This window comes from Gadus macrocephalus, chromosome 3 (assembly GCF_031168955.1).
Source record: "Gadus macrocephalus chromosome 3, ASM3116895v1".
Classification (NCBI taxonomy): domain Eukaryota; kingdom Metazoa; phylum Chordata; class Actinopteri; order Gadiformes; family Gadidae; genus Gadus; species Gadus macrocephalus.
The window spans coordinates 18,157,621-18,169,973 of record NC_082384.1 but is presented as its reverse complement, the minus strand read 5'-3'; the positions used below and the strand labels follow the sequence as shown (position 1 = coordinate 18,169,973).

The window sequence follows — 12,353 nt, the reverse complement described above, 5'->3', positions numbered from 1 at the left end:
CTTCTTTATCGGTGTGCCCACCAACGGTGATTTAGTATTTTGGAGATTTTTTAGATTTTTTTATTAGAGCTTCACTTTGAGCGAAGGAACATAAGATCTCATATAAATATGAGATCCTATAAATATCAGAACTGGTGGCTTTTTGAAAGAGGAAAAAAATAAATAAAGTGTTCCGTGGTTTCTACTTCGGCCGTTGCATAATCTACTGCTGAATCCGATGTCCGCTTATGAAACATGTGCAGAGCTTCAGAGCCGCCGAGACAAATGTGGGAGTGTGTTCTCCTCTGAAATCCCCGAACACTAGTTAAGCGTTGTGCTGTAATTACAATCTTCTAGTTAGCAAGACAATGAACTTGCCTCACTATCGTTTTGGATGAACGTGTGCTAACTCTAAGCTAAGGAACTGTGGGGATACCGAACTCCAGGCCGCTGCAGCTGCGACTGTGGAGGCGTAGTCGAGTCATTTTCGTATTCACACTTGCCATCTACTGTTACTGTTGTCAACTTGCTGACAGCGTAGAAAGTCAGTCAACATCATTTACAATCCAGAGCACTCTCCCACTATCGTCTCTGCGTCTTACATATTCATATTCAACGCATGTGATGGCCCCGGAGAATGTCAATCTCAATATTCACTTAAGGAACTCAAAAGAGCCTCTTTTTGTCTGATTTTTTTTTTTGCAACCATCACTTAGAATATTTCTAGTTGTTTAGTGGTTATGTCAGTTTTGAGGGATTCTCTCGTCCCTAATGTTTTCTTGATGCTCTCCAGGGCCAGCTCACCAAAGCCCAGGAAGAAAGCGGGACTCTCAAACTCCAACTTCAATCCGTTAGTACACACACACACACACACACACACACACACACACACACACACACACACACACACACACACACACACACACACACACACACACACACACACACACACACACACACACACACACACACACACACACACACACTCTCTCTATTGATTAGAGTTTGTGCTTGTGTATGCGTGCCGCAACAGGGCTCTGACCATTTACTGATAATCGGTAAGCTGCACCCTTTTACTCGCAGTTGTTTTCACGGGGGCTGTTTCCTCTTGAGGCACCCCCTCCCCCCAGATAGGTTCTCGTTGCCAGGGAGACGTCACCTAGTCATGGCGATGAGAATTGATGCGTGAAATCCACCTGTCGGGTTGAGGAGTAATTACTTATTCGTCTGGGGAAGATGAAGAATTAGGATGAGTGCAGACAGACAGACAGACACACTTAAGGACAATCAGTCGCAAGGAGGGAGTGGGTCGGAGAGAGAGCTTTAATTCAAACCCAGAGTTACCTCAACAGAAATACGGAACACATTTTGGGTCAGATGTGAGATGAAAATTAAAGGATTATGGGATGTCGTTGGTTGCAAAGAAACCCACCAGTTTCTGGTGCGTTACATTTGCGGAGGATAGTCGCATGCTGTGCTGGATTTTGTAGGATTCCATCAGCAACGTTTGAGCCGTGCGTTCTCTGCTAGGCATGCTGCCAGAGACCTCGGCACAAAGCGCTCAGATGTTCGTGTGTCTTCGTCGTTTCCTTTCATTTGGATTTTGTTTTTTCTGTGTTTTTTTTGTGTGTCTCGGCTCAGGTGGAGCTGGAGCTCGAGTCTGTGAGGAAACAGCAGAGCTCCGTTGCCGAGAGCAACTCTGGCATGGTCAAAGAGGAGGTCCTCTTGCTCAGGTACAGGGACACACACACACACACACACACACACACGCACTGCCCAGCACTTATAAAACGCAGCCCGCCCTCATCTCTAGTAGGAGTTGAGTCATCAAATATTCATAGTTTGCTGCTGTGCCATCTTTACTAACCTGTCTGTCATTAGAGCTGTGCCTTTTGCACCCCTGCCTCCCGTTCAAAAGAGATGACGGGCTGTCCTCCCACAGTATGACGGACAGCCGGGAGACATTGAGCCCAGCAATGTGTTCTTGTCCTTTTTTTTTTTGCAGGCAGAAGATTGAGGATGTTGAGGGGGAGCGACAGCGATTAGAGGAGCAGAACAACATTCTGGAGATGAGACTGGAGCGACACAGCCTGCAGGTGGGTGTACCCTGCGCCCTCCTCTCTGTGCTCTTTGTGACGGATTGACTCGTCTGCCACAAAGGAACCAATTTAACACCCCCAAGGGCAGTGGCGGAGCCCGGCCTGTACGACGCCGCAGATTGATTTACAACAAACACTGCCGGGATCTGACACATTTTCCAACACAATTGGACCCAGGTGGAATCTCGGCAGTGCGCACTAGAAAGTTCTAGAACTTGTCGTTGCTGATTAAATTCGGTTCCTCATTGGTGGACGAGAGCAGGGGATTAGAATGGTCCCTAGTGGAGGGATGACTCCTGGAAAGAATACTTGATCTCCTTCCAGCTGAGCTTAGGGTGGCTAGGACCGGGCCTCGCCCTGGCTATGTAAGACAAACACATATTAATACCTTAAATCCACTTTCTAATGCACACACACACACACACACACACACACACACACACACACACACACACACACACACACACACACACACACACACACACACACACACACACACACACACACACACACACACACACACACACATACAGACTCTCTCTTTAGCAGCACTAATAATAAAGAAAGTACACACACATGCAACACACACCACGCCACATACACACACGCACGCACTATAATCCGTCCTCTTTCATCTTGCAAAGTTGCTTCACTAAAACCCTCATTTGCAGCTGATCCATTGCCTTTTCCTGCGCACGTCTGTGCGTACGTGCATTTGGGTGTGTAGTGTTTGAGTGTTTGTGAGGCAGACTGCGCTAACGTCTGTGTGTTTTTGTGTGCGAGCACGCTGTCTCAGCCTTTATTGGCTGGGTGTCGTCCCCCCCCCCCCACCGCCTCTGTGTATCGGGCAGAGCGGCCCACCAGGGCACCGTAATGAGGCGGTGTGGAGCGCTGCCTTCTGACTCCATTTAGCTCCGGAGGGTTAGCAATCCGAGGCTCGTCGAGCATGACCATCACCTCTTTAGGCAATTGACTATTTTAGGGGGCGTCAAGGTTGCCCTGGCAAGTGGATCAGGTCGGTTCCCCAGAGCTGATGTCTGGACTCCTCCATGGTAGCATAGCGTAGGTGACGGCAACCCCAGCAGCCTCTGGTGAACGAACGAGCGACTCATTGCAGGGATGGGTGATTCGAAGAGAGGTAAATGAACGACTATTGGTGCTTTGCATGCCATGTGGATGTTGTGGATTGGACTCTTCCTGCATTCAGGGTTTTCTTTTGGATGTTTTTGTTTTTAGCACAACTTTTTTGTATTCTTGCAAGCAAGGATGCAAAAGGAATGAGTCGCAAAACAGTAACAGCTTTTCGATATTGCTTACCCCCTATTCACCCAGATTCTAGCTCACCTGCCATCGGAATTAAGAAATAAATATTTAAATGTATAAACACTTTTTCTTTTTTTTACCTCTTCATCCCAAGAAGATCTATATCTATAGATTTTTTTCTATGGCCCTGTAGTACTATAGTACCTATATTATCTTTAATTTCAGATGAAAATTCAATATTATGGGCAAATCCAAACCCTTTCACCTGACCCCTTCCACCTGGCCCGCCTCCACAGCTGCAGCAACCCTGATCTGTGGTTGGTTGCTTTCCCTATCAATCTGGGTAGACTGTAACTACCCACCATGTACATAGTCAAGTGTCGTCAATATGGTGTTTAAACAATGAGCTCGTTAATCAAGCGCCAACAAACTAAATACAGGCTAAATAAAGGTCATTATCAAATTTTGTAGAGTTCCGTCGTAACCGTAACAATCTCTTGCCTTTATCAAGTAAAGCCTCACCCTCGTCCCGCCAACTCTGGACACATTTCTGATAATGGGACCAAGCACAGAGTAAGAGAGGTTGTGGAGCAATCATCCAAAAACGTAAGCTTTGAACCGGCACATCTCCTACCCCCTTTGACCTACAGTTATGAAAATTCGTACACAAATGCGTCTCTTCATTTTGAACACAATTATAATTTTACGACTTCTTTAGATTTCCCGTCATTTAGAAATTCTGAGTTTTGTGAACGATCCCAGTTAAAATTCTTTGGGACTTACCATCTATGGACCAATATCTACCAATCATACCAGAAGAAAAAATTAAATCCAGTACGAGCCACTGCATTAGGAAAGGGTTTGGTTGTATAACATATAGATTGTCTCCTGTGACTTTGAGTTCAGTATAAATATTGTTCAGGAGATCTGAACATTAATTGTTCAGAAGCCCCAAATGTTTAAAGTTCCCATTACATGCCCCAGTTGTGAGTGTTATTAGCCGTTACAAGCCATTTTGAAAATCTGGCTCTTCTGACATCAGAAGTGGGTGTGTCCACCTAGATGTGTGCTGGATATATCAGTTTACCAGCCCACCCAGTGGACTGTAGCAAACGTTGATCATCTATCTGTCTCCCATCTAGGTGGACACGCCCACTTTTCAAACACACCTGGTGGCATGTCGTGGGACCTTTTTTAATTTGAGCACAACCACATTTTTGGCGTTTCGGTTGAAGATCCTGCCCAAGTGGGATGAAGTCGATCGACCAAACCGCCCAATAATTTGATCCTCAAATACAATTTGGCCAATCGTCGTTGGTGCTGACGTTCTTGATACATGGGTCAATTTATCCAGATTCTGCATAGAGGGTGCTATAGCAATCATCTAAAGTGCTAACTTTTGGCAAGCATATCTCCTGACTTCTTCCTCAGGAACCAGTAATGTACAACAACATGGCCGCCAGAGACCTAAATTGATCCATTCAGCTTTAAGGGCCCACACCTTGGGTATAACTTGGCAAGCAATATCCCTGAACATTTTGACCTACTGTCGTAAAACTATGTTTGCGTATCACCAGACCCAACCTCAGGTTATTCCATTGTAATTAACCCTCTTAATTAGGTCATATTGGTCTGTATCGGGTTCTGCCCTGCTGAATGCAGCTTTAATTCATAGTTGTTATTTATGCTCAACCAATAAAGCTTGTGGAGGATAGATCTTTAAGCTTCATTGTATAGTTTTTTTTTTTAGGTTGAATCTTTTTCATTCTTTTTGTTTAAATAATTAAAATATCCATTTAAATAGATTAAACAAGGCAAGCGGTTGAAGCATATTACAGTAACATGCAACGCCTGTCCACTGGAATTACTGTGATCACCTCAGATGCTCAGCAGCACGGCTGCTGGATTAATCCTGCCACTGTTCCACATCTTTTCTGTACCACGTTGTATTGGGATCTCTCGCCTCACTTTTTCGGCCCCGATCTCCTTCCTTCACCGTACAAACAGTCAACCGCAGCGTCCATAACTAAAGAATAGTTCATTACATGCACTGTTTATTTGTGTAGGTGATCCACCCTGAGCTTATGTGTCCCTCTTGGCTTAGGATACCTTTCACCCAGGACAACATGGTACTGTGTTTACAGTGTGATTTATCGTGTGTGTGTGTGTGTGTGTGTGTGTGTGTGTGTGTGTGTGTGTGTGTGTGTGTGTGTGTGTGTGTGTGTGTGTGTGTGTGTGTGTGTGTGTGTGTGTGTGTGTGTGTGTGTGTGTGTGTGTGTGCGCGCGCTGCAATGCCTCAGCGTTGTTGGCTGATTATGCAAACGGAGGAGTGAGGCCACTAATTAGTATGTTGATGTACCTTTTGTACCATAGTTGAGATGTGGGCTCAGCACCAAACAGGCAATTTGGCCCCATTACACGGAGAATGATTATATTATATCAAAGTTAAAAGCAAGCAAGCAGGGCCTTGATGACATTTCTGTGTGTAGTTGACATTATTTTTGGGGTAACCGTGCTTATTGGCTCCTTTTGAGAGGTCATTAGTAGGCAAGCACTAATTATTATTATAATATATATATATATATATTGTAAGAATCATAACGACAGAATATCACGCTGGTGTAGGTTTCATCCAACCTTGAAATGCTAGTACTACTACAGGTGTCTGGGCTTGTGCTTTTAATGTGACCGAAGAAACTTGAATATCTAAAGCAACGCAAAAACAATATGTCAATGTTGCTTCACTAAGAGTATTTATGCTCGCTCTCTCGCTCTCCTGCTCTCAAGCTCCCTTTCCCAAGCTCTTAGTGTATTCACTCTGCAGGAGTGCGCTTCAGAAATGGACTAGGTTCTGGGTTTAGATTCATTGTTATTGTTGGCGCCATGAATAAAAGATGTGTGCCCCTGGCACTCCACCTTGGGGCCCATGAGACGACGTAGCGGCAAAGCGGGGATGAATGTGTGCATGTAGTCGCTCTCGGAACAGGGTGACCGGACACACTGTAGTACACAGTCAAACATCAAAGGGGACATCTATTATATCTATATTTGTGCCCGCGTATAGTTGATATTATTTAATCTTGCGGGATAATCCTCAAGGCTGTTTAACAACCCAGTCGTCCTCATTCCTCCAATGACGTTCATTCAGTTAACACCTGTCTGTTTTTCTTTGTTTCAAGGGTAGAGACGACCAACTAATCTCTTTCTCTGCCCTCGCTTAATTTGGGCTGTAGCCAATAGGGGCTGGAACACCGACCGGTTCTAAATGGGATAATCCGCTACCGTTGCTTTACATTCAGAGAAACGTATTGCTTCAACCCCCATGCACTGTAGGCCCATGCACTGTAGGCCATAAAAGTGATAAAATAAGCAAAAATACACGAACATTCTGTGCTCCAACACCACCAGGGAGCATTGGCCTGAATCTGGATAAGTCTTATTGGGGAGGGAAACTTTTGTCATTTTGACATTGATGCAAATATTGGCTGCTCCTTTTCAAGACTTGTTTTTATTTTTGCAGGATTTATTGCCCCGATTTCCATATCACCTGAATATACTGTCCTTTAACAAACTGGCTCAAAGATTTAAGGGGGGAAAGTGGAGGCGGACAAACATCAAATCGCTTCCCTTCCTCTGTTAAACCCAGACCTCGTTACTGTGTGTGTTGTATATTTTTCTGCGTGCGTGCGTGCGTGTGTGTGTGTATAAATAAACATGCTTTCTGTCCATTCATTCAAATATCTTCTACTGGCCATCTCTTTTTCTATTATGGATGATTGTATTTCAGAGGTTTTATTTCTGTGAGAGTGTGACGTCCGCACCCATATCCATGTTGTCTCCTTCTCCCCGTCCGTGTCTCAGGGCTGTAGCACGACAGCCTTTGTGTGTGCCTCTGTTCGCCTTGTCCTTCGGGGGCGTCTCCTCTCCTCTGCTGTAGTCCCCTTTTCCTCCTGCTCCCGTCAAGGCCTGTAGTTTATTTGGCAAGAGTCGCTCGGGGCCATATGGAATGTAATTTAAACCGTAATCAACAGAGTGTGTGTGCGGTCGTGAGTGTCTTTGCGCGCGCGCGTGTGTGTGTGTCACTGCGTGCTCGTGTGTGATTGCGTGCGCGTCGGTGTGTGAGCGATTGTGCACACGGTGATTGTCGACGTGCGTATCCCTTTTTTTTTTTTATTGACATTGAGCTAACATAGACTTTCATTTACCCCGTACTCTGGCAAAGGCAGAATGAAACAAAATTACAGCAAAAGCAGGGAATCTGTTTTTATTTATTTTTTTAGGAAATCAAATTACATTTCTGTGTGGCGGGCTTCCTCTCTGAGTGTATGCAATATATCCTCGGCCCACTTACTGCCTTTATTGCCGGTTCTCTTATGTAATTTCCTTGCGACTATGGCTGCGTTTCACTTGCTAGGGTGCTTCCTAGGGCTGCACGGCAGTTCTAGGAAATCAAGCCACACAGGGCCAGTCCCTGTGGCTGTAATCTGCACACGAGACCTCCTAAAATGGCTCCTTCCAAACCCGGGGTCTTATGTTTTAGTGTTTCGGTTCCCCAGTCCTAAGCACTAATTTGAAGGGATGTTGTAGCTGTATTTTTTAATTCATAGCGCTATAAATAACACAACATATGCCGGAGAACACAGCCTGACCGCAACACCACTCCGTCTTATCACTGCTCACTGGTAGGCCTCTGGCTAAAGGGAAAGCATCAAATTGTCTTCTAAATGTGAGCGTGAAAAGACGTCTCAGACTGAAAAAAAAACCGGTAATAAAGACCTAAATATATCAACAGCACGCAGTAAACTACACAGCCTCGTATGATTTACATCAAATAACCCTGGACCGGATCCTTGTGGATGTCTCATGTTCCGCTATTGGAATACCCATCCATCATTGCTGTGTTTGTTAGTGCTGCTGCTGTGCACCCAGTCGTATCACCCAGTTTGATAAACATCAAATGGAGAAATAATGATCATATTTGGAAAAAGAGAATGCTTCTATACACACACACAGCGATACATAGATGATCAGTCAGCAGGTCACTTCAGAGGCTCACTGTCTTTTTATGGCAAGTTCATTAGAACCGAGTCAAGGCAAATTATATCCTCCTTCTGCTCACTTTGCCTTTCTATCTTGACACTCTCACTCCCTCTCCCTCACATCTCTCCTCCTCTCTCTCTCTCTACCCCCCATCCCTCTCCCCCTCCCTCTGCAGGGTGACTATGATCCAGTCAAGACCCGAGTACTTCATTTGAAGATGAATCCCACGAACGTTGCTAAGCAACAGAGGCAGCAGGAAACGGAGGCTCTTCGGGAGGAAGTGACACGACTGCGGGAGCACCTGCGCTCGCTGAAGGACGCCGGGCCCCTGGCATTGCAGGACGACCCCCACACTGGCAGCCCAGGCCTGGGCCTCAGCCTGCCCCCGTCACAGGAGGTGCTCGGTAAGACACACAGAGACACACACAGACACACACAGACACACACAGAGCAGTGAGCCCTGCTAGTGCTCATCAGCCGATAGCTGAGGATGGCTCACGTTTGGTGAAGTGACCTCCACACACTCGCTCTTATACATCACATGTATTCTGTCTAATTAACTCAACAGTTGAAAATTATCTTGTAAATGAGGTTTACACCAGCAATTATCACACGTTTTTGTAGGCAAATGGAAATGAACTGGCATTTACATTTTTGCACTCCCGTATCACGTTGGCGTATAACCCCGACAAGCTCCTGATTTGCCCTCTTCCCCTACACAAGTGGAGTCAGAGGAGCCATGCATCATTATATGATAAAGAACATTCCTGCATCCCTCTTATGGCTCGGGAAAGGCTGACATTGGTTATTAATCGTGAGGATTTAATTTGACCTTTTGTGACTTATCCATATGTGGAGGTTTCCCAACGGAGCGATGTTGATGGACCTTCCCCAACCGTCATTTTTAATAGAATAATTATGCAAAGTATGTTTGCAAATGACATACAAATGGCTTAATGGGTTTACACAGTTGAGGATTCGGCACAGACAACGGCAGTGTTTTCCATGGCAGCGTTTTGGTTTTTCCCCCTCAGTGGAAATCTTGTCACTTGTCAATCCCTATTCTGTTCCTGACATTTGACATGTTTTTCTAGAATAAACCAGCCAATTGTTGACACAATAGACGTACATCCAACTGCATATTCCCCCCGAAAATCCAAAAGCACGCAGTTACTATAAAACGGCCTCCATCTGATACAAATGCCTAAAGCGTGTGTACTTGAAGATGAAAGCTTCAAAGGGACATGCAGTGTTATCCGTCAATTGGCATTTGTTATCCGTCAATTGGTCTTACTCCGATTCAGACGAGTTGTAGGCGTCATTTATCAATGTCCGTCCAGAAGGGGAGTTGCTTGACTAGCATTTCTGTTAGCTGCTTCAATTAACTTGCAGAGTTGCAGTGCCCTTGTTCCAGCTCATGTGAATGGAATACACTTTTAATTACTTTAAAGTAAAAGACCTCGGATGTGTTCCAAAAGGTTGCTTATTAAAAATGAGTGCGTTAACTACATTGTAGTTTTTCTACAGGCACACAGTTAATTCTGCTCCGTTTCTGGAAAACAATGTTGAATTGGGTTTGAAGGTGCAGCTTTTGGAATTGAGTAGTAACTACATTTTTCTTTTTTTGTGCATAATAGTTGCATCTCAGACATCGTACATCTCAACACAAGTGATAAAGAATGCAAGACAGGAGAGGGACTGGTGGCATTCATGATGACAGGTTATATATCACCTTGGGTGTCTTGAAAGGCGCCTCTAAATGAAATGTATTATTATTATTATGATATAAATTTAATTTTATTAAGCATTTAGGGTCTTTAAGTATGCTGGGCTAATTCATCTTCGATGAAACGTCAGAAAATTCTGTGTGTGTGTGTGTGTGTGTGTGTGTGTGTGTGTGTGTGTGTGTGTGTGTGTGTGTCCCTCTCGCTTACTGAGATGCCTGCATACCATCCGAACACAGGGTCGGTGTTTAAATATCATGGAGCCTTTTCAAAAGATCTTCGCTAACAATGCACAAGCAGGCTTTTCTTCTCAGATTCTCTCCATTTCCATCCACCTTTCCTTTTTATTAGTCCCTGAGCTCAGCGTGTGTCACCCTCTACTGCTTTTCTTTAATCTCTCTTGTTACATGAGGTACATAATTGAATGTGTGGTTAATGGTCTTCGTTTATGGACTACATTAATGCACACAGGGATTATATCTTGCGAGGTGAGAGAAGAGCTCTATTGGAAGGAACTAATGTGTGTACGATTGTTGACAAGTCAACCATTTCTTGATATTTGAATATTAATGGATATGGCTGATTGAAGCTTGGTTGAATTCAATCTCTTAGTAAATAGATGGCAGAAATTGTACCTAAAGGTAGGGTAGAGGCAATTAATTTTAGACAACTTTTTTTCAGATTTGTTGAAATTCTCTTTTCATCCCGACAGCAATCAATAAATCAAAGACTCTGTGTCTGTCGCACGCCTGTGCCCACGATGCAATGCTGGTGCAATTATAGTATCAGCTGCTTCTGGCTGGGTAGTACCGCAGAGGGTAACCTGTCAGCGGCACATCACAGTTAGCCTAATAATCACAGTGCAGGAAATAGCGTCAAATTATCTCGGTGTTTGTAGACTAGCTTGTGTTGTTACTGGCACTCGTTTTGAATAAGCGACTACTCTGAACACATTGGAAATGTGTAGCAAGTTTTTAAAAGTGTATTCTCCTCAAGGAACCGACTGTAACTCTGCAAGTCGGAAGCGGCTAGCGGAAATGCCAACAAAGCAAGCTTCCCTTCTGGATGCACATTGTTGAATTTAACGACTTTTCTGAATCTAACTAAGACAGGCAATCGGCAATTTACAGTTTTCTCGGGGTGGCCCTTCAAGTGTAAACTTGCTTATGTGGAATAACTATCATCTCTTAATATGGCCCAGAGCCAGGGCTATTCCAAATACCTATTTCTAAGATTTGGATGATTCAAATTTATTTTATAACAAATAGCTGAATGTTCATCCTTATGGAGCCCAATTAACATTGACCAAGGCCCAGTAGGCTTGGGCGAGCCTTTATGTATTAATTTAGTCAAATCCTGGTTATTCTAGGTGGCCAATATGAGATCCAGGGGGCGGAGAGAGGAAAGAGTGAAAATTTAATTTAAAATAATGAAACATTAAAAAGAATGTTAATAGCAATATCTCCTTTAATACTCTTGGTTCTGTGCTTGGTGCGGCAATATCACAGCAGCATGTTCCGTTAAACGTTATTATCTTATCTTCCATATCACATCCAATTCACATCCATATGGATTAATTTACGGAACACAGAGCAATGTTTGGACGAGCAGGCATATTGAGAAGCGGGTGTCAGATCCATGGAAAACAGACAGGAAACTGGTTTTAAAATGAACATATGCTGTTTAACGGGGCTTAGCGGTCGACATTCTGCTCCACCAGAAACATCTCTCAATGCCAAAAAGGGCATGGTTTCTAAAGCAAATTTTTTTACTTAATCTTAGTTCTGATATTACACTTATTGTTACTATACATGGAGCACACCTAGAATCCGTCTGAAGGTAGGGCGCTGCCTCCCTCACATTATTTTACCGTTCATCAGACATAACGGGCGCATGTGCCCATTGGCCAAAGCAGAACAGAACGAGTTATTTCAGACGTGGATTCTAGAGCCAGTACACTCCGTCACATAGTATATCTGGCACTTTCCAGCGGTAGTCATGGTCGGATGCGTACAGAAAATGTAACCTAATCGGAACAAAGTGATTAATTCGTTAGCGAGTTACTTTTATCTATGTATGGTTTGGGCTTCCGGGGGTGGAACGGATTGAACAAGATTTCATTGCGTACTTTTTAATTCATACAAACAAGTTTACTTTAAATACTTGAATTTAAGTCTCTGCTAGCAGTGTTTGGTTGTAGGGCCTCTGTGGTCCTTGTGGAAATGTACAACTTTGTTATTGTATTTAA

General features: G+C 44.1%; 1 protein-coding gene across 1 annotated transcript in view; it reads left to right on the top strand.

The window, feature by feature from the left end:
* The window catches only part of mad1l1 (mitotic arrest deficient 1 like 1), a 46,129-nt gene that overhangs the window by 19,615 nt on the left and 14,161 nt on the right, over window positions 1–12,353 (top strand). The window contains exons 13-16 of the mRNA XM_060047751.1: window positions 773–829; window positions 1,621–1,712; window positions 1,985–2,075; window positions 8,557–8,785. Of these exons, the coding sequence (XP_059903734.1) occupies window positions 773–829; window positions 1,621–1,712; window positions 1,985–2,075; window positions 8,557–8,785 (469 nt within the window). The remainder of the gene's footprint in view (window positions 1–772; window positions 830–1,620; window positions 1,713–1,984; window positions 2,076–8,556; window positions 8,786–12,353) is intronic.